Source organism: Chroicocephalus ridibundus, chromosome 8, assembly GCF_963924245.1.
Source record: "Chroicocephalus ridibundus chromosome 8, bChrRid1.1, whole genome shotgun sequence".
NCBI lineage: Eukaryota > Metazoa > Chordata > Aves > Charadriiformes > Laridae > Chroicocephalus > Chroicocephalus ridibundus.
The window spans coordinates 57,256,213-57,284,183 of NC_086291.1; the positions used below are offsets into that span (position 1 = coordinate 57,256,213).

The 27,971-nt window shown below is 45.4% G+C and overlaps 1 protein-coding gene across 3 annotated transcripts; it reads left to right on the forward strand.

The window, feature by feature from the left end:
* The first annotated feature begins 2,865 nt into the window (after positions 1–2,865).
* Positions 2,866–27,846, forward strand: TECPR1 (tectonin beta-propeller repeat containing 1). 3 transcript variants are annotated; one of them, XM_063343246.1, is made up of 25 exons: positions 2,866–2,997; positions 4,690–4,922; positions 6,252–6,434; positions 6,973–7,095; positions 7,751–7,876; positions 9,411–9,585; positions 9,682–9,782; positions 11,531–11,632; positions 12,021–12,166; positions 13,015–13,517; positions 14,342–14,487; positions 15,416–15,571; positions 16,095–16,244; positions 16,858–17,015; positions 18,280–18,407; positions 18,713–18,815; positions 19,253–19,349; positions 19,751–19,830; positions 20,146–20,202; positions 21,671–21,845; positions 23,087–23,222; positions 23,569–23,661; positions 24,399–24,505; positions 24,980–25,099; positions 25,730–27,845. In XM_063343246.1, the coding sequence occupies exons 2-25, from the start codon at positions 4,692–4,694 to the stop codon at positions 25,925–25,927; spliced, it is 3,594 nt and encodes a 1,197-aa protein (XP_063199316.1). In that variant the 5' UTR covers positions 2,866–2,997; positions 4,690–4,691; the 3' UTR covers positions 25,928–27,845. The 3 variants fall into 3 exon arrangements, with proteins under 3 accessions (XP_063199316.1, XP_063199315.1, XP_063199314.1); XM_063343244.1 differs by lacking the exon at positions 2,866–2,997 and adding an exon at positions 3,598–3,619; XM_063343245.1 differs by lacking the exons at positions 2,866–2,997; positions 11,531–11,632 and adding an exon at positions 3,429–3,619 and having other exon boundaries at positions 25,730–27,846.
* The last annotated feature ends 125 nt before the right edge of the window (positions 27,847–27,971 follow it).

Below are 27,971 nucleotides of genomic sequence, written 5' to 3' on the forward strand. Positions count from 1 at the left end.
GGAGTCAGTGCGCGCTGCGCCCAGAGCCGCCTCCACTCACGGCTGCGGCTGTGTGCCGGGACCCTGCAGGGTGGAGGGAGCCTCAGGGTGCGCCCATGCCCGCCTGTGTATATATACACATAAATATATATATATTCTGTGCGTTGGCGTTTACACAGCACCCACAGTCCGCGGAAAAAGCAAAAATCAGCAGGAAATGGCGCTGTGCTCTGCAGCAAGCCCTGCGGGGAAGAGCCGCGCCTGAGTGTGGACAGGACAGAGCCGGGATGTGTGGACAGAGGGAAAGTCTTTGAAAAGAGACCGAGGAAAAGGCAGGAAAAAAACTCACAGGGTTCGAAGAACCACTAAAGTTAAAGAAAGGGCACGGAAGGCGGGGGTGCTGGGGTTCCCCGCACAGCGAGCTGAAGGAACACGGCCTCATCCCTCCTTCAACCCTTCAGCTGTCCCATTCACCCCATCTTGTTCAATACACCCAGGTTTGTCCTTGGCCGCAGGTACCAACCCGGCCCCACAGCCAGCACCCCCCGCCACTGCAGCCCTGTGCAGCGGGGAAGGTTTTCCCCATTCCATAGGAAAGGGGGGGAAACATAAAAAAAGGAAAGAGATTAAACAATTTGCCTCAAAATCAAACGAGTTATTGAAGCAGACAGGGATGCAGACTACACGACCCAAAATACAAGCATCACGCAATGGCAAGAGGGTTCTGCCCTCCTGCTTCCCATCCCCTCCCTCCGGTCTGCAGTGCCCAACTCGGCTGGACATTTAAAGTGACATTTAAAGGCTGCTCTGACTCGGAGGAAAGCTTTTCCTCACTGTAACTGTAGTGGTATAAATATTACATGAGGTTCTTGAAAGAAAAATCTAAAAGCACAAATGCAATGTAGTACTTCCTCATTAGGGGGAAGATGCTTCCCTAAAATGAACGTCAAGTGACAGGGAAAAATCCCCCTTTTGGAGAAGTGAGATTTGGGAAAGCGCGGAAGAGCCGTCAGTAGGGAAGCTGCCCGTATGAACCATCTCTGGCTGCGTTAGGACAACAGCTGCAAAACAGCGAAACAGGATTTAAAATATCTGACTATGGTTTGGACAGAGCAAAGTCTTTCATAATAGCAGGATATCAAAAAAACTCACAAAGTGGATTTTGGAGCACTGCGGCCTCACCTAGGGCAGCGGTGTGTCCCAGTCGCAGGGGCAGACCTTCCCTAACTGCATCTCGATGCAAACCCTGGCTTTGCCATGGTGCGCTGTGGGTCATCCTCAGCTGCTGCTGTGGGCAAAACCGAGGGAAATCTCCAGAGCCGACAAGGGCAACCACTTTCAACTGAGATGACCTTCCTCCTGAGTCACGCGCTAACCACAAGGCCGAAGTAGGAAAGGGTTTCTGGGTGTTTTCTCTCTCTTTTGCAAGGCCTCAGAGCCTGTTCAGGGAAGACGTGGGGTGCACCTTCACAGGCTGGAAATGAGGTTCACATTAACCCAGTGTCCCAGGATTATACAGCAAATCCACTTTTCAAACCGATGGCAACATGAAAATTGGTTTCCACTTAGCTGTTTGTTTTCTCAAAGCCTTTCTTTTGTTATCTCCTTACAGAACGTAACTCTCTATTGCAACAGCAGACACTGAACAAAGCGGGGCTTAGCACCAGGCAGCCACAGCAAGCAAGAGTTTTCCTGAGGCACCGATTCACCCCTAACTTTTACATCCAATTGCAGAGGTAGCAGAACCAGCAGACTCCTCAGCTGGGTACATACCACAACAGTTAAATGCTGCTAGTGTTCCGCAGAGCGTTCATTTGGTTTCACATGCGAGGTCCTGTAAATGAGCCTAAGAAAAGTGTACTGGTTGTAAATGACTTAGCATGAACTCCTTGGATCATCATTCATCTGCCATCCTGTAGGCTTACAGGACTGTGCTTCGAAATCCAAAGTGAGAAAATCCTAGAAAATCCTCCTTAAATTCTTGTGCAGTCCCGTTTCCAAGACAAAAGTCTTGTTTCCATCTGTTCAAAATGGCAACTGGGTTGAACAGACGTCAAATGTATCAGTCACAACTGCTGCAAATCTCACAAAATCCATTTCCTACGACCCAAGTGGTACTTGGTCTTTATAAGGACGTCTTACTACAATGATGAAATCATCAAAACGCTACTAGGGAGCAAAGGTTCTGTGTCGAGGTGGGCACAACCTGCGCAGGGACCACACTACAGCAGCAGGAGCCCAGCGTCCCCGTGTCCCTGACGGCAGTGCCCTGGAGGGGCTGTTCTGCCTCACTCGGGCATCCTGAGGGTCTGACGCGTGCACCGGCCCCGCGAGCCACAGCCTCTGCCCACCGACACCCGCCCGGCCGCCGGGCACGGGAACGGGGCACGCGGGTTCTCGGTAACCAGCCACTCGGCGCCCCTCCGGCCGCGCTCCGGCGGCTCTGACGGGTCCCGCCGGGAAAGGCCGGCGGTGGCAGACGGCCGCTGTGCCCCGCCGGGGCCGGGCCCTGGGGTGTACACAGAGGCCTTGGGGGCACACGCTGGCGGGTACCCGGTGCGCGGCGGTGGGCCCGGCCGGGCCGGGCAGCCCCTGCCCTCCTGGCTGCATTTTCTGGCTCGGGACGAGCCGGGGGGCGGCGGCGGACAGGGGGCTGGCGGCGCGCGCGGGCTGTCCCTCACAGCGGTGACCCGCCCGGAGCGTCGGGCCGCGCCTCCGGCCTCCTCCGGGGAGCGCGGTCCCCGCGCGCGGCGGCCTGTGGCAGCACGAGCCCCTGCCCTCACCCAGGCGCAAGGCTCTCTGGTGCGTCACGCGCGAACGTCACCCCAACCGCACGAGCCCGGCTTCCCGCCCGCCCCGCGCGCCGTGACGCGCCCGCCGCACCGCCCCCCGCCCAATGGCGGCGCTGGCGGCGGCCGCGCGGCGGCGCAGGCAGTGGGCGCGCGGCGCTCCCCGCCCGCCGCTGCCTCCGTGGGGCCGCCCGGGCGCGGCGCGGACGATCCTTCCGCCGGGAGGCAGGTGAGGGCCCCGTGCCGGGCAGGGCCGATCGCCGGCGGGCGGGGGGAGACGGGGCCGCCGCCCCGCCCGGCGCAGCCCCCGCCGCCGCCCTGCGCGGCTGGTGCGGTGTCGGCGGGAGGAGCGAGTGGGGCCGTGGGGAGGGGCCGTGGGGCGTTTTCGGGCAGCGGGTTCGCACCGCCGCCACCGGAGACCCGCTCCCGCCCGCGGGCCTCCCCCTGCCTGAGGAGGAGAGGGCTCCCTCAGCGGCCGCCATGTCGTGCCCCAGGCCGGCCCCGGCGGCGAGCGGCCCCCGCGGCCTCGGGCCTCAGCGCCGCTGGAGCAGCGCCCGCCGCCCCCCGGGCCGCGCCCGGGCTCCCTGAGGAGATGCGTGCAGCGCCCGGGCCCCGCGGGGTAACGGCAGCGCGCTGGCGGCGCCGGAGGGCTGGGAAAGGCGGTGGGCGGGAATGGCGGCTCGTCCCGCCGAGGGACGGGGACAGGACGCGTCCCCGCTCGGCTGGGAACCGCAGCGCTTTGCAGCGTGCGAAGAGTGGGAGTGCTTTTGTTGAATTGTGCGGCGATCAGTGTCACAGTCCGGTCAGAAGCGAGCCGGCTGCGCCGAGGCGGGAGGAGGAATTTCGCAGGGGTGGGTGTGATGTTTCCCCGTCCCCCGGGGTACCGGGCTGTGCTGCATCCTCCAACACGCACCGGAGCCACAAGCGCTGAGATCCTTCAAAATCAGGGAATGTTCATCTTCTGCAGCGCAACCAGTTGTGAAGGGGCCTAAATTGAAATCTTCAAAGTAGTTTATAATCCCAAATGCATTTGGGATTTTCCTGTGATTCTCCAGATGCCCTGCCTCAAAAGTTCATAAGAAAGAATATGCAGAAACTCTCGCTTATCTTGACTACCTTGTGTATTTTAATCCAGTCATATCTGCCTGGATTATCTTAATTCTGTCCCATCCATATTTTTCCTGACTTTAGAATCATTGGAATTTTTACTGCCTTTTTCTGAACTGTTCCAGATGTTACTCTGCCTGCCTGGACTGTCATTCCAGGTACAGGCCTCCATTTGTATATTTGCCCACCTTTAACACACCCCAGCATCCCTTTTCTTTATTATCAGGCTAGGTAGGTACCCTCGTTGCATTTTCCGTACACTTCTTTTACTCTGGGCTCGCTGGCATTCTGGTTGCTTAAGGTTAAATGCATAATATTTTCCTCTGTTACAAAGGCTGTTTTGCAGAATTTCAAGTGCCAATACTGCAAGGCTTATTTTCACGGCCTTTATTTGTGGAAGTGCCATGAGTGGTGCGTGTAGCACCACCAGCACTACCAGCTCTCGAGAGCGAAGCCCGCTGCTATAAAAGGGTTGGTGCTGCTTCACCTCAGTTCTGCACTGCCTTCTGTCTTCAGCCTGCCGAAGGTATCCTGGGAATGCTGTGAGCTCCTCAGGATGGACAGTGTCGTGCTGGCAGCCAGGTCTTTCGCATGGATTTTCATCCATGTGATGAAATCCCAGAGGTGTAACTGCATAGCGCCAACTGAAAGAGGTCTGTCTGCCAGCTTTGCAGCGGCTCTTTTTAAAAGATCATTCTTTACATCTTTCTTTAATTTGACTGATGATGGCCCAGAGCAGAACTGATCTACAGTAGGTTCAAGATCCATTTTTTAAAACTGTCATTTTCATTAATAGCTCCTTTTTGCCTTTCAGACATGGCCATGCCCAGTTCCCTTCTGTGGGCTGTGGACATTTTCGGGAGGGTTTACACTCTCTCCACTGTTGGCCAGTACTGGGAGCTCTGTAAGGACACACAGCTGGAATTCAAACGGGTCTCTGCTGTCAAACAGTGCTGCTGGGGAATAGCCTGCGATCACCAAGTGTACACCTACGTGTTCTCGGGTGACGTCCCTATTAGATACCAGGAGGAGACCTATGAGAATCAGGTATGAAGTGTTGCGGGGGCCTCTATGTCACTGCCACATATTGAAGGAAAAGAATGAGAGCGAATCCATACATCCGCTGTCTCTGCCTGTGTTTCTCACGAGAAGGCTGTTTGGGTTTATCTGGTTTTATTTTTTTACCTGTTGTTTCTGAAGAGTATATATGTGCCAAATAGCGGGTTTATTCTTTTAATATTTTAATTCCCAAAGGAAGGTTATACGTCCCTGCTATTACCAGAAGCAAGGCCAGCGTGCGTTACGGCCTGTTACATGCGAGCCAATTCAGTCTGGAACATTCACCCTTTTCACCTGATGTTTTCCTTTCCTTACTGACAAATACACAATCCTCTTAAGAAAATGTCCAGTGTAACTTCTGGGCAACAAAGGTACATGATCATGTTCTTTAAAAAATGCAAAACTTTAAAATTTATTTTACTTGTTATTTTAAAATCTTTGTTTTGTTTGTTCTAGGCTATGAAAAAATAGAAAACAAAATACTAGAAAGCACAAAAGGAAATATTCTGCAAGAGCTAACAATGACAAAATTAAACTCAAAGAGTTTACAGATAATGTGCAAAGCAATTTAGCCATATTACTAGTAAAAGTAAATAATATTTTGCATAGAAATTATAGAAGGATTTTGAACCACTCATTTTCCACATGCCCTAAAATGTGTGACAGTATTACGTGACAACTTTTGCCAGTGTTTCTATAGTAGGTAAGAGCACGGGGTGGGGGGGGGGGGAGAAAAATCACAGCCGCATTGTCAAAAAGTCTAGCAAGTTACTTGTTCTGTAACTGATTAAAGACAGGTTTGGAAAAAAAAAACCTCTCGGTAATATAAGATACAAGGAAGATTTACTGATGTTATTGAAGCTATCTTCTCATTGTTTCTGGCACAGAGGCCACGCTGTTTTTCCAGTGCAGGCAAGACCCAGTCATCTTTCTCATGGAGAGCAGATTACAGATCCCAAGGCCACCTACAGAGCTTTATCCTAATGCTGCAGTGTCATGGTGCCACACGTCACCAAAGGAAAGGGCACTGTTAGTAGTAAAATGCATCACCAGCTGTTCCCGTTTATGTAGCTGAAAATGGCTTGGTTGGGACTAGCTCTGCAGTCAGCCCTGCTTTGGTACTCGACAAAGCTTCCTCCAAAGACTCTCTTAGCTAGGGGCTTACAGGGTGAACGCTTTCTTCTTCACCCCAGGAATTTATTCCTCTTCTACTTCAGAAGAAAATAAAAGTATCATTTATGACTCCCTTGGACTCTGTAGATATAGTGTGAGATAATGTAGTCTCAAATAAAATATTCTATTTATTCTTTCTGGCAGCGCTGGAATCCAGTTGGTGGCTTTTGTGAGAAATTACTGCCCAGTGACCGCTGGCAGTGGAGTGATGTGAGCGGGCTAAAACATCAGCAACTTGATAGTTTCACACTGCCTTCACCACACTGGGAGTGGGAGTCTGACTGGTATGTGGATGAAAATATTGGAGGGGAACCAACAGAGAAAGGGGTAGGTGAACAATACCAAAAAGAGATCTCTTCTGGGAATCTTTAGTCTGTAGAGTAAAAGGCACTTTTATAGAAGTGTAAAAGGTCTGTAAAAATAAAAGGCACTTCCCATAGCTACTTCTTCCGGGGAAATAGCTCAACTGTAGTACAAGAGTTGGGAGGATCTTGTCTGGAGGATGTCCAAGGAAGGATCTTGTCGAAGGCTTTTGAGGTCTACAGGAGCTTCTATAGAGGCTTTTTTTTTTATCGGGCCACGAGATGCTGGTAACTGTATGCCATTGTTATTTAAGATCTTTACTATGAAGAAAGTAAAATGCGTTACAGTATCTTGTTTGTTCTGTGTATATCATCCAGAGGAATTTGGACATGATTCATAAATCGTTCGTGGAATTAGCTGATCTGTTAATCAGGGCTGTTGAGACACGCACAGTAACTTGGATTGTATTTGTGGGAGCGACTTTTGTGCAGAATTGCTCTGAGTTGTGATTTCAAGCTTTCCCTTGGTCCTGATTTTAATAAAAGAAAACCTCTGTTCGCAGGGCTGGACTTACGCCATAGACTTCCCCAGCACCTACACAAAGGATAAGAAATGGAATTCTTGTGTCAGACGCAGGAGGTGGATCAGATACAGGAGATACAAATCACGGGACATTTGGGCAAAGGTTTCTGAAATAATCAGCTATTACCAGGCACAGGGAAATTCATTTTTTATCACTGCTCTGTAGTCTGGACCTCAATTCCTTGACTTCCAACTCATAATTTTTGCAAGCATAAATGGAAAGCTGGAATTTTTCATAGAAACCTGTGGTAATAAGGTGCAAAATCTCATGGTAATGCAGTTGGAGATAGCCTCTCAGCTCCTTTGCAAATGTCAAACCAACTTTTTAACTTCCTTTGGTGGTTTGACAAAGCACTCTCTTTTGAGATGGCACCTGCCTAGCATCATTCACCAGCTGTGGCCTTTGTCTGTATGAATAACTGTTCTTTAATAATTGTTGTTCCATTCTAAGAATGTACAAAAATTGTCATTTGTGATGTTCCAGCTTTCCCGTGCAAAGAATGTATATATGCACAGTTCTGAGAGTAAAAATTTCGTTTAGTTAGGGGATGAAACACAAACTTATTCATGCTGCTTCGGCAGCGTTTCCCCTCTCTCTGCTTATAGCAGCCTGGAATGAGAGGAAGAATCTCCATGCTCGGCCACTTTAGTAAGCAACACATAAACCCATCTGCAAGAAACAAGCTAGGCCACCAGCCAAATCACCTCTCTGTTTGTGGGGTCTCTTCTCTTCCCAATCGTCCTTCTCTTGGCTTCAGATCGTGTCACAGGATGATCCAGGTCAGCTGCCAGACCCTTTCAATGACATCTCTATTGGAGGATGGGAAATCACCGATGAGCCCCCTGGCCGTTTATCAGTATGGGCGGTTTCTTTACAAGGAAGGGTATGTGTGTGTTTTCTAATTAAAAGCTTTCTAAGTTTTCTAATCTAAATTGCTACTGAAGAAGAGCTAAATGCTTTTAAAGCAAGGCAGGTCTGTTATTGTCATATGTTGGCGAGGAAGGATGCTGTTTGTGCATCTGGCAGAGGATGTAAAAGCTGCTTTGGGACTACATTATAATAACTTGCGTTGTAAATGGAAAAGCTTAGTATCTCACAGTGTTGCTCTTTTATGGAAGCCTTAAATCTCTATAATCAGGTAAATCTTAAAAACTTGGCCTGAGTCGAGTCTTATATCCTGAAAAATGCCCAGAATGCAGACTATGGCACTGGTAACAAAGAGAAGGAGCCTTAAAACCTGATAAAGATTCTTGCAAGGCATTGTGCCATGTCTCTGGAGGAGAGTCGGGAATGGTGCAAGAAGAGAGTTTGCAAAATGGTTTTCTAATACTTACTGATCAGAAAATGATAACCTCCTGACTTGGCAATGTGGAATGAGCTCTGGAATGTTTTCAATTTCTTTTCTATTGAAAACTATACATCTTTTTTTTGTTATTGTTGTTTTTAGGCCTGCCGTTAAGGTCTCTCCTCTTTTGCTCAGTGCTGTAAAGATTTGATTCTTGCTTTCCTTCCTTCATCCTTACTGCATGTATCTGACACTCCTTTGTCTCTAGAGAATTTCTAACTTATGGTCTCGCTGGGAAGAAGGTAGTACTTTTAACAGATAGCCTGAGATTTCCGTCACGCTTGGCACTACCTGGAGAGGCAAGCAATCTTGGTTAAATTGCTTAAAATAATATTCCCTATGCCTCATACTTCCCAGTAATAAGTGACAAGCACCCCACTCCACAGGCTTACTTGACTGACCTTGTAAAATGCTTTAATTTCCCAAGTAAAAGTCACAGAGAAAGAAAGTATTTCTAAATATGAGGATTTAGGACTCAGCAGTCATGTTTTGGAGCACTTATCCGACTGCCGCGGGATGCTTTCTGTGTTTGACCTTCCTATTTCGGCTGTGATCTTTAGGAAAGTGCACAGCCAGTAGGAGCAAGATTGGCAAATGGACTGATGTCACTGAAGGCTGCACAGAGAATGGAGTTTTTTACCCGTATTGTAGCAAGCTCCGTTCAGTGAAAGTGAGGTCATGCTGTCAACTAACAGTAACCTTTTCGTGTTATGTATTTGTTCATTCTTGGCTTGTATAACATGCCCTGAAACACACCGAAGTGTTTTTTTTAAATGTCGAAATATACACAGAACTTGTAGCAATAGGTTACTGTACCCAGTCCAGCTTCGCTTCCATGACAAAAGCGAGTCTGTAGAAAAGCCTCCTCCCTTAGTACATAAGGAAATATTCTTTGAATGCATAATCAACATCAAAAACATACCTTTAAAGGTCAGAGTGCGTACACTGCGTAAAAAAATCCTGTTGTTAAAGGACTGTTCTTTCCAGTTTGTCTTCATGCTTGTCTCAATGGTTTCATTGTTGTAGTGATACTTTTCGAAGTTTTATTTGTGTTTTTTTTAAACTTGTCTAGGTATGGTACAGAGAAAACGTCTGCCATCACAATCCAGAAGGTTCCATGTGGTCTGTAATCACCACTCCTGGGGAAGTTGTACAGATCAGCTGTGGACCATATGACCTCCTGTGGGCAACTCTTTGGGAAGGGCAAGCTATTGTGAGAGAAGGAATTGATAGGAATAACCCTCAAGGTAAAGTTCGTTAAATATAGCTGGAAGCCCCTCTGATTTGCATAGTGTTGAATAAGAAACTACCCTACAATGCCTTCTGGGTTTTGTTTCTTGCAGGAATTTCCTGGAGTATTGTGGAGTCTCCAAGCTCTGAGAATGGGATTATGCACGTCTCTGTGGGTGTTGATGTGGTGTGGTGTGTTACAAAAGACAGAAAAGTAAGAGGTGTCATGCTCTGGTTCTGGGTTTTTTTTGTATCTGCTTTTCGCAAACAGGCATGTAACTTTCTTAGGAAACATTGGTGATTTGGGCTCACTATCCCCATGGCTTGGGGAATTGCAATCCCCCTTGCTGTTATGGAAATACTCTGTGGTTTGTGATATACAGAGTTGCGTTTAATTTAAGAGAGACTTTCTGCTTTTCTCTTGGAAGGAATTTTCTAAACCCAAGTCAGACACAGGTGGGAGGTGGCTGGGGCTGTCAGCGGGGATGTAATAAGGGCACTACTTCTAAGGGATATTGAGCATCGAAATTGAAGGGACCCCTAGCTGCTCACTTGTTTCCATATGGTCTGAAGGTTACAGCAAAAGCAGCAAGGGGAGTACTTTCATCTACGCTTTCCTATTTTTTTATCATAGAATCATAGACTCACAGAATGGTTCGGGTTGGAAGGGACCTTAAAGATGATCTAGTTCCAACCCCCCTGCCCTGGGCAGGGACACCTCCCACCAGCCCAGGCTGCCCAAAGCCCCATCCAGCCTGGCCTTGAACACTGCCAGGGATGGGACAGCCACAGCTTCTCTGGGCAACCTGTTCCACTCACAGTAAAGAATTTCTTCCTAATATCCACTCTACCTCTACCGTCTTTCAGTTTGAAACCGTTACCCCTCGTCCTCTCATTACACTCCTTGATAAAGAGTCACTCCCCAGCTTTCCTGTAAGCCCCCATTATCTTCCTACTCTAACTGTTCCTTGTTCATCAGCCATTTCATGTAGGTTTTTTGTATTTATTAAGTGACCTATCTGTTACTTGTATGCGTGATTACTTTCTTACTGGGTTTTAACTTGGAATCATAGAATATCTCGAATTGGAAGGGACCCATAAGGATCATCGAGTTGCAGGGAGACTTAAAAGTCTTGAAGAATGTACTAGAATGCTCTTGTGCTGGTAGCAATCAAATCCCTTCATCCTGAATTCAAGAACATAGATGGATTCTCTGCATGTATAGCAGTTTTAAGTAACTGAGTTACTCTGGTTTAATGAGTTACTAGTTGTCAGCTGAGCCATGGTAACAGACTGTGTCCAGCCTGCTCCATCTGCCAGATAAAACCACTATAATAAATGCAGATAAGCTAGCATGTTTTTCTTCAGATCTGACCCAAGATAGTTAAGTACACTGTTCTGTGATTCAACCAACAACTTCCAAAGTAGCTGCTTGCCACTGTATGGCCATACGCTAAATACAGATGGAAATGTTTCCAGGTGCTCAGCCCACAGACACTTTCTGATTGGTAAAAACTAATCTAAGGGGAGACAATTTAAAGAGCTGTACCACTGAAAAGATCGATCCGATCAGTTCTCTCCATCAGCACTGCTTCTAGGGTTTGAACACAAGAACTATTAGAAGCCCATTCAGAGTCACCAAAAATAGCCTATAGTTGACATGTAATAGGAAGTACTTTTCCAGTGGCAGAGAAACAAACTCTGTCACAGAAAGTCATAACAAAGTCTCCTTGTGGGCTGTTCTGGCTGTAGTTGGTCACAAGGACACACAGCCTGGGTAATACTAAGAGAATTATTTTATCTTTACCTGATAAAGAAAAAGAACTGAGGAGGTAAGTGACTTAAGGCAATGGGGCAAATCAGTATTAGAGATAAAGACTAATCCACCAAAGACACTAAATTCCAGCTGTCTGCGTGCTAATGCAGAAGGAGCAAAATTTAGACTTTCTGATGTTGTTGTAGGTGTGGTTTAGAAGAGGAGTGAACTCACATAATCCCTGTGGGACAAGCTGGATTGAAATGGTTGGAGAAATGATGATGGTTACTGTAGGCTTAAATAACCAGGTAAGACAGCTGTATTCCAGTTGCGAGGGTGTTTGTGTTCCCCGTTGTACAGGCAGTATTCACACGTGGCCAGGAGTGTCAGCAGTGCCAATATGGACAGAGGTCCCTGTGCTTGAACTGCTGGGAAGGAATGCCTGGCTGAATTCTTCACCAGAGGAGAACAGTCTTCGTGTCTCTTGTATTGGCACATTCAGGTGCAAACAGTTTTCTCTTGATGGTCCAGAATTTTATACTGCATCTACAGTATCAGCACTAAGGAAGAACACAAAAGGAAACTGCTGTGTGAAGCAGATTTTTGGGCTCAATTTTCCACCGCTGCACCTTCCTTGTAGCTGGTATCTACCTGCCTTCCATGCCATGTCCTTCACCAAGGCCTTTCCTTCCCTAGGTCTGGGGAATCGGCTGTGATGATAGAGCAATTTATTTTCGTCAAGGTGTCACACCAAGTGAGCTGAGTGGGAAGACGTGGAAGGCAATTGTATCTGGCCGAGAGAGTGACAGGTCTCAGACCGGGAGCTCAACAAGTCTGCTCAGGTATGTGGTAGAATACCTGCTCGAGACTCTGTAGTCCAAGAGTTTCAATGCTATGAGATAGTTCTTTACATACAAAAGGTACAGACAGGGAGGAGTGGGGAAAGCATCTCTAACCATTATCTATGCCAAAAAACATTTGTGGTTTTTGCCATTAAAATTAACAATAAGCAGCAGTTGTTGCACTCAGAGTAGAAACTGAAGCTCCCACTTTGGAATTCACTGCATGCTTGCAGTAAAGCGTGTTTCTCTGGGCTTTGCTATCACTGTCTGGATAAAAAGAGAAAACATAATCTGTGAAATAAGATGAAGGAGTGTCAACTCCACTTAGGAATTATCCTCCCGAGTGTCACTGTACATTCCCTTTCCTAGAGAGATTACATCAGCAACTTCCCACTGACTGCTGGCCTCTTGGCTGTGCAAGACATGCCAGTGAAGCTGGGAGTGCTGCAGAAGCTACTTGATTGAGTCAGAGCGTGCTCTGAGCAGAAGCCCTCTCTAGCTAAGACAAAAATCACAAAGTTAACAATGGGCTTTAAAAAATCCTATTCATTATTTCATATCCAGAAAATGTGATGTTGCTTCAGAGAGCTGTAGGCAGCCAACACCACCAATTGCTTGAAAAGATCAATGAAACATCTTCCTATGTTTCAGATTCACTAGACTGGTCTGCCAGATTTGCGTTAGACTCTTTCCCTTGATGATAAGAGTTTTACCTTCACAAAAGAAATCTGCTGTTTCTCCCCTAAAGCTGAAACGCTAGGTTGATTTCTGTATGTCTGTGGTCTCAGGCCTGTGCTAATTTATAATGCTTTGAATTATAGTTAACTAATTATCTATTTGTCCTTCAGTGCTGGCTGTTTCTTTACTGATGATATTCAGAACCAAACAAATGCGATCATTCAGGGTGATGCAGATGCTTCCTCTGATACAGAGCTTCCAAGCGTACCCATGAGCCTCGCCAACACTCCCCCGATGGGAGCTGCGGGCAGCCAGACAGCAGAGATACGTGCACATTTGACTGCGGATCCTCTGGACTCTGGTCAAGGAGAAGCCACTGTCGCTTCGACTAGTAATGAGAAAGCTAATCTTGAAATGCGTAAATCTTCTACAAACCCAAGTCCTTCTGCAGAACTGCAGTGGACAAACATTGACTTGAAGGAGGCCCAAAAGCAGCCAGTCCTCTCCGTCAGCACCTTCGCAGAAACATCCAGCCTGTCTTCCCTCGGCATGTTCTCGGTGGGACCTGAAGACCAGTACGGCGCCGATGAGCACCCGCTGTGGGCCTGGGTGTCTGGGGGAGGCTGTCTCGTAGATCTGCACAGCCCACTGAAATGGTTCACTGTTCCCTCAGGTACTATCGCGTCACCACAACAGACACTAATTCCCAATGCTTTTTAAGAAAAATGTTGCTTTGGGGTTTTTTTTGAACAAAACCATGGCACAAACCTCCTGATAACCCATTTATTCTTCCTGCAGTTTGCCAGTACGCTCCGTGTCTGAGGATAGTGCTGCAAGTATTCAGCTGTAAAGCACTTAGGGATTGAGATAAATAAATGTAAAGGTGATATTTTCTGGGAGTTTCTGTAAGAATTTTGTAAACTAATGTGTGCTGGATCTGCATCTAGTTTTTAATTGCACTTAAACTGCAACTTCAGGCAAAGCCCGTAATGTCACTGAATAGTAACTGGAGGCAGTGAAAAGGGGCCTCTGGAGAGGTGCAGATGCCACAAGTAACTGCCTCGCTCCTACCGTTCCTACAGAGAAATTACTTGGAGGATTGTGAATGTGAGCCCAGCTGATAACTGGATGGGGTTGGAGTTCAGATTCTTGAAAGACAGTGGAATATAACCGTATTTTCAAAATAAACTATGAACAGTATTTAATAACAGTGTAACTCTTAATGGCTTTTACTACCTGATTATCTTGCAGTTCAGTGACAGAACTCCCAGCTAAGGTTATAGCTTTGAAAGTTTCTGTATAATCATCTAGTGGTCCCATTTCTGTGCATCATTTATGAAGTTTGGCTGTAATACATTGATTCCAAGGTATAATAATTAGAAAAATTATGTTAGACTGGGTTGATTCAGTCCAGTGTTCAAAGCAGCATCATGTTTTACCTGGCACAGAACTGTCTTCAAAGCTGACTGGAATGTGTTGGGTTTGGTTCTGTTCTAGGTTTGTCGTCCTCCGTGCAGTCTCTGTCTCTGTCTGTCACCCCAGCGCAGACAGCAGCGTGGCGAAAGCAGATTTTTCAGCAGCTCAGCGAAAGGACAAAGCGGGAGCTGGAGAATTTTAGGCACTATGAACAGGCTATTGAGCAGGTAAGCAGTGAGGACACTCATGTCTTGTCTACTAAACACACCTGTCAGCGGTAGACATCAGGAATACCTTTCTGAGGTACTGGTCTGAACTTACTGTCAGCTTTATATTCTTGTCCTTATTTCTGTCTGTGACAACTTTCCTGGATTATCACTGTCTGAGCTCCCTGTGGGAAACTGGCAGCTTATTAGACATGGTGCAGCAATCTTTATCTAAAAACGTTAGCTGATAGTTTTGCACAGCAGCAAATGAAGCATTGGTCAGCATTATTTGAGTACACTGAAACCTCAAATCCACAGAAACGTTGGCAATGGTGAGACATTGTATGAACTATTCCACCACAAGGCGAGGCTTCTTAATTGAAACAGGGACTCATGTAGGTGAACTCTCCCTCTCTGCGACCATTGAGGGATGAATGTAACTTGCATAAATGAAGCAATGATGCAAACATCAATAGCGGCACTTAAATAGCAGCGCTTTTGTCTGATGTTCTCTTCGTTATGACTCCTTGGCCCTTTTCAGGTTAATTCACATCTTTGGTCCCTTCGTTCCTAATTGGCAAATGACATCCGGAATTCATTTGATTAAAAACACTTGGAGTCCAGGGCTTTAATCAAGTTTAAAAAGTTTGTGTCAAAAGCCTTTAAAGTCCAAACAGAAATTGTGTTATAAGAAGGAGCACACTAGAGTCCGTATCTGTGTAAAGCGTTAATACTGATGTACACGTGCTGTTTCAGCGCCTTCCTATCCGGTTCTGTCAGGTTTCGTTTTGTCTTCAGCTTCCTCCACACTCCGGTGTACTCTCTGGCAGAGTTAGCTGATATGATACAGACTAACCTGCAGCAGAGATTTCTTGTGGTCACAAAAAATAGTATTTAGGAGAAAGAAGAAGAGTTTCCTTACCCCTGTAAATTTGTGTTTGCCTTGCAGTCGGTTTGGGTTAAAACTGGGACCTTGCAATGGTGGAGGAACTGGAAGCCTCATAAATGGATGGACGTTCGAGTTGCACTGGAGCAGTTCACTGGGAGCGATGGAATGCGTGACAGCATCCTGTTCATCTATTACATGTATCATGAGGAGAAAAAGGTGCGTTCAGCTTGAGACCCTTGAGAGAGTTGCATTGGGCAAAGGAAAGCTCAAAGGGAAAGCAGTTTTATTAGGGGAGGCAAATTACTGTACGTTCGTGTTCTAAGTTTTGGCAACCAGTTCAAACATAGCCCAGGGTACTAGCAAAGCGCAGGCTTTTCTAAGCTGGAGCTATGTTGACGCTATGTCAGAAATACCCAGTCAGCAACCATCCACATTGCTTAAACCACCAGCTTTGCATCAATTGGGAATTCTTTTGGAATTCACAATGTTCTTGATTATGAAGAAGAAGCCAAGCTTGGCTGGCCAGAGCCTTCATAAATAGGGTAAATGCATATGGGCAGTTTGAATCAGAGGGAGTACAGGACTGGAAACTGAGCCCCATTCCTTCTGCACCAAGAACTGATCCTTTGCTGTCCTTGGCAGGAATGCCTCATTCATCGTCCTAAAGTGCAAAAATGCTGGCACTTGAGGAGCGTATATCTGAGTTTGCTGTAGTCACAATTTTTTTCTCTTGTTTTAGTATATCCACGTATTCCTGAATGAAGTCACTATTATAGTTGAAGTTCTGAATGAAGCCAAACACTCCTTTGCTCTCTATACACCCGAGAGGACGAAGCAGCGATGGCCGATCCGTCTGGCAGCCGCAACAGAGCAAGAAATGCATGACTGGGTAATTCTGTGAATTTTTCATTTCAAGCTGGCAATAGCTGAAATAAAACACACAAGCTAGTCTTTGAGATCTCAGCATTGCAGTTACAGCATCTAGGCTACTTATCTATTTTCACAATTTAGGTAATTAGAAAGTCTGTTTAAACTTATTTAGAGGCACCTGAGGCTTCCTGTCTCCTCTGGAGTTTGCATGTTTTCTGATGCTGCAGTTATCCACAGTGAAGCCAACGTTGTTTTTCCTTCCCTTCCAGATGTAGATTAGGCTTCAAATGAGTTAGGAGTTTAATTCAGTTACTCTGTTCTTCTGCATTGGTAGAAGAACTGTTAATGTGTTGTACAGAGGCTTATGTATAGGCAGGCAGGCATATATACACCGAAGCAATGGAAAACCTGAAAGATACTTCGTAACGATCAGATGATGCAAACCACATTGGTTGCAGGGATTGTGTTAATAATTTAGAAACACTGAATTCCAGTGCCTTTGAGAAAAAGCTACTAATTCACTTTCCTGTTTTGCAAGAACCTGCAAAGGTTTTGTAATACTGAAGCATCTATGGAAATGTTTGTTCTCACTGTAAAGGGAAGCTTTCGGTTCTCTGCGTCTTGCTTCGTAGCTGTCTCTGCTGAACATGTCCTGCTGTGAAAGCAGACGGATTCAAGGCCCTCCTTCTCACCATGCCATTTGGTCCGTTACTTGCAAAGGAGACATCTTTGTGAGTGAGCCGAGTCCTGAACTGGAGGCCGGGCCACACCTGATGCCATGCGATCAAATGTGAGAGGTTTCAGAAGCTGTTTTTGCTGCATGGGGTGCCGGGACTCTCTTTTGTGGCATGTCAGGGGCTCCCATGGGTTGTCGGGTGCGTAGTGCACCGCAGGTGTCTGTCGGTGACAAGGTTAACGGCTGCCTTCACAGTCATAAGTACATCTGAAGAAATTCACCAAATTATATTTTCATTCTTAGATGCTAGAGCTATTTCGTGCAATTTCAAAAGCCTTTCTCATTGAGATCCCGTATTTTTGTGATTGCATCTTTAATGCCATAATTATTTAAATAAGAGATGGCCTAGACTAAAAGTAATCCTAGTCACTATAATTCTAATGTAGTCGGAGCTTTCAGTTTTATCCGAGTCAGGAAATCTGAACTTCTCAGTCCGTTATAGCCATTACAGTCCAGGAGCAGCTCCTTTGCAGTTTCTGTTATCCCTGTGACAATACAGTACTGCAGACTCCCCAAGTAAAAATCACCAGCCTCAGAACTGCTGGGATAAAGGCCAATCTCCAATTTAAAAAATACCCTCTGTTTCAGGTTACCTGCACAATGTGTTTTGGAATAATACCCGAGAGATCCTTTCGTCCTTTTCCTTCAGGGTGGAGCACCTTCAGCATCTGGCAAATCCCGAGGCTGATGTGCTCTGGCATCTTAGCCTGGGGTCTGTGACCTGGGCGATCTCCGGCCATTCTGATAACTAAAATTCTCCTCTTTATTTTCCCCATTCTTCCCCAGAAAAGTACTGTGGCCAACTGGCTGTGTAAAGCCCCAGAGAGGATTATCTTGCAAAGATAAGAATAGGAAGAATTAAAGCCCTTGTTTTTACTAAGCTCCATAGCAAATACATAAATTATTTGTTTTCTTGTTAAATAAAGGAAATTCCTAGATTTTAAAAAAATGAGGGTAAAGTTAAAGCTGAGGCAATTGATGGCCACTAAGATGTAAAGATTCTAGCAAGATCATCCTAATTGGTGATTAAAAACATATATATGTATAAAATACATATAAAATAAAAGGAAAGTAAAATACTTCAAGGCCTGAAAATTCCAAGTGGAGGCAGACAGGCTCCTTCCCGCAAACCTCTCGGTAGCTGTTCAGAGGGACGTGCTTTCCGTGGCTGCTGCCGTCCCTTGCAGGTTGCGCAGAGGTTGAGCAGACAAGCGTGTAAAGTTGCCTCTCCTTAAGATTGTTGAGTTCTAGGAGGGGAAGGCGTACATTCCTCATGGATGTGGTGTAGAGTAAATGTAAAATGTCCTTTCTCGGGCAGGTTTTGGCGTCAAGTTGGAGGTCATCTTCGACTGATAGAGTGCAATAACCGAGGCATAGTGTGGGGCATAGGCTATGACCACACAGCGTGGGTTTACACTGGCGGATACGGAGGTGGCTTCATTCAAGGTAGGGAGGGTTGGTCTGCTGCGGTGTGCGCGTTCCCTGCTCATCTCCCTGCCTGCGTCGGCTCTTCAGGCTATTTCAGCTGTCCCTCCTTCAGCCTAACTGACGGGGGGTTACACAGCCAACAGGCCACATGGTCGGAAGGAATCGCTATTGCAGTTTTTTTATTTTTTTATATATATATTTATATTCTCATCTTAAGAGTGAGAAATAGGATAATGGGCAATATTACTGTGGCTATTGGAATTTAAAATGTAGTGTCTTTAAGGTTTAACTTTTCTATAATCCAAATCATTTCTGTCTCCCAGGACTGGCCAGTAGTGCTGATAACATTTATACGCAGTCAGACGTGAAATGTGTTTACATCTATGAGAACCAACGGTGGAACCCAGTCACCGGATATAGCAGCAGGTTATTTACTCAATTTATTGTATTTATTTACTGTAATTTGTTACTACTGTCAAAAGAAACAAGGGGGTTGTTCCAGCTTTTCAGAACAGTTATTACAGTTATTCTATCTTCAGTCTCCTCCAACATTTATTGTTAACAAGAGACGGAAGGAGCAGTGTTTCTCCATTTTATAGATTTGTAATTATCCATTCAAAATGCATTTGTAGCAAAACAAAAGTTTACGTGGTCCTCAAGTTTGGTGTAACTGGAAACAGCTGTACAGATTCTTTCCCACTGTCTCATCACTCACATGCCAGTTCTAAATACAGAGATTTCTGATGGAAGATTGTGTCGTGTGTGAAAGTAGGAAGTGCCACAAATAATAGGTTTTTCTTCCCTGGCCTTTTGATGCTCTGTTGTAAATGACCTTGCACTCCTTGTACGCTGTTCCACCGCAGAGGTCTGCCCACGGACAGATACATGTGGAGCGATGCCTCGGGCCTGCAGGAATGTACAAAACTCAATACCAAGCCTCCTTCTCCGCAGTGGTCTTGGGTAAATTTTGTCTTAAAAGTCTTTTTACTAAGAAGGCAAAGCTTAGCAAGTAGGATACAAGACTTGGGCTCCAATGACCCAGATTTTCTTCCTGGATTTGTCGTAATATTTAACCTCGGTTTCCCCATTTATACAACAGCAATAATCTTACACAGTCAAAAGAACGTTAAGCATTGAGTGGGATTTTTTTGTTCAGTGGGACTTAGACTTCTGTTTTGATCCTTTTCTCTTCAACTGAATTAAAAAGACTTGGGAACTTCTGTACGAATTTACATTGCAAGAACTAGAAGGTTTCTGGCAAGTTTTTGCACTCCAAAAGCTGGAGGGAAATAGTGGAGGAGGTTATTTTTATTATACATTAGGTGTTGATTGTGCTTGTTATTGTCTCCTTTTGACAATAGGTATCCGATTGGTACATTGACTTTAATACTTCGGGCGGAACTGATCGGGAAGGCTGGCAGTACGCAGCAGACTTTCCAGCGTAAGCATGTGCCACCTTCAGCCCCACATGCCAGCAGGCAAATGTCGTACTTAAGCCCTCATTTCTACTCGTTTGCTGTTTTACACATTAACTGTGCTTTAGCAGGGAGGAGCGTGCCCCGATTTCTCCCTTCTTATGGGGACAGTAACGCTGACGTTTGCCAGGGAGGCAGGGCAGCAAAGTGAGCCTGGCAAACAGTAGTGTCCAGCGTCTTGAAGTCAGCAGGGGTGTCTGGTGGGCAGATACATGGGCTGGCGCTGAAACTGGATGTGCTCTGACACCCACCTGAACACCTGTTTATGTCTGTTTTGGTAGGTCCTACCATGGTCACAAGACAATGAAAGACTTTGTCCGACGGAGGCGCTGGGCGAGGTGAGGAACTAAGATATAAATAAAAGTTTTGAACTTGAGTGTTAACCGTTCCCTAGAAGTGCCCTTTAGTTATGAGGGGAAGGGTCTCGTCACCCAACAACAAGAGCGGTAGTAAAGAAACCTGCAATAAATAACCCATCTGCAATAGAGAGGCTGATGATCTTTAGCATTGTGGCTTTAATTTTAAGCTTTTCCAGATAGATACCAATTTGATTCTGTGGGCTCTGTAGATAAAAGTCAGCTAGTTAGTCCCTGAATCTGATTTTCCGTATGGTGAATGATTAAGGAACAGTGGAGTCTAGGTATATTAGTACATACTAGGTCACTTGTAACAACTGGTAATGTTTTGTATGTTAATAGTTTATGAATTCCACGTACTGCATACTAGCCACAGGTAATCCCAGCCCCATTTAAGTCACAGTACACCCTGTTCATGTGGAACCTGGAAAATAGCAAACCGCCACTATATTCTGGTGTAGTAAGCAGGGAAAGTCTGTGCATTCGCTGTTTTTCCAGCGTTCCTATGCTTTCTATACTAGAGTATCCAATAGCTATGCTAATAAATTGCTGTGAACTTTCAGTTCCGCATTGTTCTCTTTGTTACTGAGCTCCAAAGCTAGTATTCTGGCCCTTGTACAAAACTCTTCGAAGTAAGGTCCTGAAGCATGAAACCGTTGTTCCAGGACATGCAGCAAAATGAGCAACATCCAGTCATCAAAATGGTGACTTCAAATAAAATGAGCAACTTGAGAAATACCCTCAAGTCTAAACGTTCCCTCTTGTTTTAACTGTCAGTTGAAAATTGAAAACAAATAGGGAACGGCTCAGGGCTGGATCCAGTTTTTCAGAACTGGAGAACAGAGGAATGTCCTGGGTTTTTTATGACATACATAGAAATTACCCTTGTGATGACAGAATCTACCACAGTTTCCTAATGGACAGCACTACTGTGTTGTATTTTCCACAGAAAAAATACACCACTCTTTAATTTAGAGCTGCCTTATCTCTGCCCACCTCAAGATGCTATGTTTAACGGGCCCCACCAAAAACCTAATTGCAAAATAATTCCTTAGCCGCAACAGAGGAAGGAATGACCCCGGTGTGGATTTTCTCAGCTGGGGTCAAATATTTGTTACCCAGCTGTCGCCCAGTGCATTTGGGCGCGCGAGGGAGCAGCGCAGCACAAGCTGCTTGTTCTTGGGTGGCCTTGGCTTTATAAAGTAACTTTTTTGGAAAAACAGAAGCTTTGAGAAATCAGTAATATGTCAAAATTCAAAACCTGATGCAAAACATTATTTGATTGCTATAAACGCTTTTCAAATTAAAAATACTAATACTTACTGTACCTACTTAATGAAAAGACTTCAGGATTGTTTGCGCTGAAGTCAACAATGGGCTGGGAAACAAAATTCAGTTATACAAAGTACGTACTTCTGATGGGTTTGGGGTGGGGTTTTTTTTGCTTCAGAAAATGTAAGATAGTCACCAACGGGCCGTGGCTGGAAGTGCCTCCTGTGACCCTGTGGGACATCTCCGTAATTCCCAGCGCAGACGCAGATGGCGAAGAAGCAGTAGCGCTGTGGGCAATCAGTGACAAAGGAGACGTGCTCTGCAGGCTCGGAGTGACACAGCAAAACCCAGCTGTAAGGCTCCCTCTTTATTTTTACTGCCTTATTGATGTATTTACGTAATGATGGAAGTACAAACACACAATTGAGCAGTGCCTTCTCTTACAGCACCTTGGGTTTTTTTTTTCCCTGTAACATCCCTGATTTGAAAGTCCTTGTCCATCAAGTGTAGCACAGTTTGCTGCCCACACTGCTTACAGCTGCGCTTCTCTTGCATCGTCCGCCTCAGCTTGTGCCACCCTCCTGCAGGAGCCTCTCTCAGCCCCTGTGTATCCGCCCATGAAGCATTGTGCTTCCACTTTCTGCACTCACAGCTTATTGCCTCTTTTTTCTTTTTTTTTTTTTTTTTTAATTGTTGATAATGTGTGTATCCCATTTAAATAAACTGCCCAGGGAAGGAATTTCTCTAAACTATGGTCCCAGTCGAACGCCTGTTAATATCACACGAGTTTGTCCATTGACTTTTCTGGGCCTGGAAGTTGCTCTGCTTCTCTAAAAGGCAGGTGGGCCTGGACATACCTACAGATTTGACTTTCTTTCTGTGAACTGGGACAGATTTAATTAGCAAACATCCACTAAAGTAAGCAGAAAGGAACAAACAGTGCCAGTAACTTCAACAGCAATACTTCTTTCTTAATAGTAGTCACGTGCTGGAACAAGAAATGAGGGTTGATACACGCTAATTTTAAGCCATATTTGTAACAGAGGGAAAAAACCACTATTGGTATACTCCAGTGGAATTTGGAGAAAAACTGCAAGAAGTTGAAAATGTATAGGAATTTTATGTTTTTCTTTCTGTTCAGTCAGTTCCAATAGCACGGCTCTGTACAACAGTGCACCAGCAGGCACTGGAGTATTGTGTCTGGAATCTGAAGCCCTGTATCAGTCAATTCTTGTGAGACTATTACACTGTGTAACCAAAAAAGGCGTTATTAAAAAAAATAAAAAACAAAACGAAAGGCCTGTAGCTCAGCTCTTCAGAGACACGCGCGTGCCTAATTCCAGCAATTTCAACAGAAAAGGCCCTGTACAGTTCAGCCCTGTACAGTTCAGCATAGCTAGTGACTGCAGGGAGTTAAACATCCGAGTAGCTTTTGAGGATCAGAGGCCTTGTTTCTGTTCAGTCACAAAGCACAGGAATTATTCTTCAGAGTATTTTTGACTCTCTGGTTTTTTTCCATTTGGCAATAATCAACAATATTCTGTTGTGGAGTTTTTAACCGTTGCTTCCTAATTCCTCTTCCATGATTTGTCAGGGAACATCCTGGCTTCATGTGGGAACAGATCAGCCCTTCATCTCCCTCTCAGTGGGAGCCTTTTACCAAGTGTGGGCTATTGCTAGAGACGGCTCTGCCTTCTACCGGGGCTCGGTGTCTCCCAAGAAACCGGCAGGTGAGGACCTGTGCTTTTTTGGCGCAGTCTGCAGCTCGTACGGTGTGTAAGCTCTACTATGCGGCCATGTCCCAAGAAGACAAATCTGTTTGGCAGAGGCCTTTCCCATAGCTGTGCAAAGCAGCGCCCGTGAATAGTACTCATGATAATTATAGCAGTTAATTTGCTCGTCACTTGTGTGATTTAAAGTGTTTGTTTCTAAAAACAGTCTAGTAAAAATATATAGAGCGTAGTGTCACTCACCGCTTTCTTGCACGGCGGTGTGTTTCAACTGCAGATATCGCCAAGACTTCCCATGCATAATTCTGTTTTCTCAATGTTTTACTCAAGTATTTCTGACCTTTAGGTGACTGTTGGTACCATATTCCTTCACCTCAAAAACAAAAGTTAAAACAAGTCTCAGTGGGACGAACATCTGTGTTTGTGTTGGATAAAAACGGTAAGGATTTTAAAAAATTATTTACCAATGCTACCAAAAAAATAATCATATACATCAGCTTAACTTAAAAAGGAGAGGCTGAGTTAGAGCCTGTGCTTGGACAGCCGATGCCTGCTGCTCCAAGAGGAGTCCTTTCCTGCGGAAGGGATGGGGTGGGCAGCCCGCTTAATTGCTGATCTGTAAGAGGTGGGCTTTGTTGTATCTGGTAGTGCCCTAGACAGCGGCCATCCAGCAGCTGTGCAGTTCCTGGGGGCAGGGAGAGGTGCATCTCAAAGAAGAGAACTGCAGGGTAGGATTTTGTCTGAAACCCTAGAACGTACAAAAACCGATGAGGAATACCTGTCTGTTGCAAAAACCTAGAAACAGCACCGTTGTTGCAAGATAAATTGTGAAGCATCCTTTTGTGAAAGAAAAAAGCCTTTAACGCCAGCCTCCTTCAGGGATCTTAATCCCATTTGTTTTCCTTCTCTAGTACATAGTTCTTTATGTGAACATTTTCCCCCAAGAAATTTTACAAAACAGAGTATTTGCTGTTTTCCAGAAAAGTTATAAAGAATGACTACAGAAATACAAACTCCAAAGTAGGAACTTCATTGTCCTTCACTGTAACACATTAGTCAAAGCCGCAGCGCACTTCCACAGGACACAGAGCGTTAGGACGGCTGCCTTACGCTGGTCACTAGCACGCTGTACAAAGCCGACGTCCGGGGCAGTAACCGGGACTCCTTATCTTACAGGCAATCTCTGGTACCGGCAGGGCATCACACCCAGCTACCCTCAAGGATCTACTTGGGATCATGTGTCAAACAATATCCGTAAAATGTCTGTCGGGCCCCTGGACCAGGTGTGCATTAAGCTTCCTTGTATCTCATTGGTTTATTAAAAATTGTGCTTAACATACTTTTGTAATTAAATTAAATGTTCTTCAGAAGTATTTTTGTTTAACTAACTTTATTCCATAAGGTGATTGTCTAAATGCCGGAGTGCTGGTAGCAAGACAGAAATCAAGCCAATGAAATAGTGACACAGCCAGCCCTTTGCTGTAAAAAGCCTCGTGGATTTTTTTTCTTTTTTCTTTAATGAGGCAATTTTATATATTTAACCTTTCTCCTGCCAGGTCTTACTACCTGACAACGTTTTAATTCTAACGCTGGTATCTGATTGGTTGGTTGGGTGTCTCTCTGACTAAATTAGAGCAGTTTTGGCTTATCCAAGATCAAGACTAATTTCTGGAAGTGGTCAGACAGCCTTACATTTGTGCCGCGTGGGAGGAGCCGCACGCAGAGCACGTTCTATTGCCTGTCTTTGCTTTCTTCAGGTCTGGGTGATAGCTGACAAAGTGCAAGGAAGTCACAGCCTGAGCTGCGGGACCGTCTGCCACCGGACGGGGGTTCAGCCGATGGAACCCAAAGGCCTCTCGTGGGACTACGGCATCGGGGTGAGAGCTGCGGGCACGGCGCTGCCCGTGGGCGCGCCGGGACAGGCCGCCTGGCTAAAGCTGGCACCTACCTGCGGGAAACCAGCCTTTATTCTGCAGGTTTAGGTTCCCGTTTCAAGTTAATGTAATGGGTTATGCAGTTACAGCTGGGAAGTCCTTTATTTGCCTTTGATAAGTATTCATTTTAAATACGTGATGTAAAAGTTATAATGGAAACATTAGTAAAGTAAGTCCCACTGTTTAAAAATTCTGAGTCTGCACGTGATTGTTCCTCATTCTTGTTCCCTGTGTTACCCTCAATGTTTGGAGAAAGGCTATTCCAAGGGTTTGGCCCCTTTTAAGCTGATGGAAAACTTGCAATATCTCTGTTCTGAATGCCTGACCCTACTAATCTCCACGCCCTGTAACAAAAACAACCCTCAGGTTGCCACCTCTGTGCCTCCCTGCCAGGGAGGCGCGCTCTGTCTTGTCTTACAAGGAGCCTTTTTTCTGATCAAGCCCAGAGCAGGTTTACTCTCCTCGTGAAAAAAAAAGAGTATCAAACTAGTAGCGGACATAAAGCATCACATCAGATACTGTAATTGCAGGGTGATGTTTCTCCTTTTATATTTCCTTCTACATCTTTTACAGGGTGGATGGGAGCACATTACAGTCAGAGGAAACGCAACTGAAGCATCGAGGGTCGCTGTGTGTGACGCTCCTGAGGAACACCCCGCGGGATCAAAGGAGTCGGAAGATGAGGAGAGTAAAGGGAAAAGGGAGCTCTCTAAAACCCCTCTGATGGTCAGTGAAAGTCAAGAGCTAGACAGAAATGCTGTTAATTGTTAAGTTGTCGCCACCTACACATTGCAAACAAGCGTAGTCATATAATTTAAAAAGAAACTAAATGTCTATTGCCTGGAGAGAAAAACATGACCTTTTTGTGCTACTAATACATTTTACTGAACTGGAATTCGCAATGAGGTATTTTAAATACTGATTCCTTCCACTACATCATGTGTAAAATGTGACTTGCTAGAGCTACTAGTTTTGTCAAAGCAGGCAAGCTTTTTAGCCACACTGAATTTCTGACCCTTTACTGTAGCTGCTACACAGCCATACGAATGTGAATATTTTTGCAGATAGATCACTTCATTTACTTCTTTTTTAATGAATATTGCCGTTCCCTTCCTTACCTTTCTCTCGTGGTCACACACCTTGCACGCTATTCTTCAGGTTCATATTTGAGCAGAGATGAAGATGTCAGAGCTGAATTACAGGCAGGTCCAGGGATTTGCACTGCAAACAGCTGGTCCTGATGGTGGAGGATTTATACAGGCAGGTGACTGCTGAGGTGAGCCCTGCTTACAGACACGTACCGCTGGGGCCATGCTGCTCCTGCTCCGGCAGCAGAAGCAAATTCTACAGCTCGGCTTAGGGTGCAGTTACCAGTAAGGGGCTATCCTTGCTCACAATGAGTAACACCTTAATCAAGAAGTGGAACCACTGGTTTCAGCGAGACTGTATAGAGAGCGCGGTCCTGTTCAGTCTACGTGACAAAGTCTCTTCCTCAATTGTCAGCCCCAGCGGTGGTCAGTCGTGTTGTGTCTCCGTCTCACCTGGAGCCACGGCAATGGAGGCACACGGCTGCAGCTGCCTGCCTCCTGAGGCGGAGGGCACCCGACGCCTGGGCCGAGTTCTGGGTCCCTGCAAGTGGTGCTTTCCTCGTGTAAAAGCCAAGAGGAGGTCGTCAGTCGGGTTCTGAGGGAGAGCGGTGGGAATGCAGGACAGTACTGGCCTGTGCTGACGTGGGTTCAGAATGCAGCTCTGCCCTTTGGTTTTAGTCAGTGATTGAGTCAGCCCTCTTCAACAAGAAGCCACTTTCTGTTCGCAAAAGCTTTTTTCCCCTGTCTTACCATAATATGACTGTGATGTGAAATTACTGTTTGAGATCCAGTCCTTGGGAAGTGCTGAAAAAGCCTCTCCAACAGCTTCAGGAAGGCACCATGTTTTTCCCCTGGCAGCAGTTTACAATCGTTTTCGCTCTCTGTGCGTGACTGTACCTGGAGTTATTTTTATATGATGAGCAGTGTGACGTGGTCTCAGTACTGTATTTGTAGAAGTAAAACTTATGTTTGCACGTATTTAAAGAATATATTTGGTATTCTAATGCCAAGAAAAGCACTGTTTCTAAGTCCAAATGTGAACGAAGAGTCAAGATGCTTTACTGATTAAAAACCCCATGTTGATCTCTCCCGTACGTGATTAGAGGTTTCTGGTTTATACATGCGTTGTGGGAGTACCATAAAGAATATGGTTGCATTAATGACCGTAATAGGTTTTGCATAACTTGCACAGTATCTTGTCCAAATAAATAACTTTACTACATGTATTTTTTAGAGAATTGTTAGGATTGTATTTTCTCTGCATCGTATCAGAAATATTTTTTTTGTTTTAATAGTCAGTGTTTACATATGCAACAATCAAACTGATTTCATACAGTAAGCTTTATAATGTACCTTTGCATTTTCCCCTGCATTGCCAAGTTTCCCTTGCTTTACTGTAAAAAGCTGGGTTTAAGTGAACAAAAGATAAATTATAAGTTCTTTCTGTTTGAGTACTAAATATTTGCTTTCTAAAACTATTCTTTAGAAAACTATTTAATTTTAAAAAATAATGTGTTATGGCTGGTTAAAATAAGCAAAAGTTACATTAAATTGAAGCAATTTTGAAAAATAAAAGTAATTTATCCCTTTTGATGTGTCCAATAAAGCAGTGCTTTGTAGCAAAGCAGCATTGTGGAAGGAGCAGTTGTCACGCCATTGAAGCGCCGCCGTCCTGTGCCGGGGACGGGGGTCCGGGGGTGACCCCCAGCTCCGCTGTAGTTATAGCC

Coding starts and splice junctions, on each gene's coding strand:
- TECPR1 (XM_063343246.1), top strand. CDS start 4,692: ATGGCCATGCCCAGTTCCCTTCTGTGGGCTGTGGACATTTTCGGGAGG. Junction 4,923..6,251: donor AGGAGACCTATGAGAATCAG/GTATGAAGTGTT, acceptor TCTTTCTGGCAG/CGCTGGAATCCAGTTGGTGG. Junction 14,488..15,415: donor ATGAACAGGCTATTGAGCAG/GTAAGCAGTGAG, acceptor TTTGCCTTGCAG/TCGGTTTGGGTTAAAACTGG.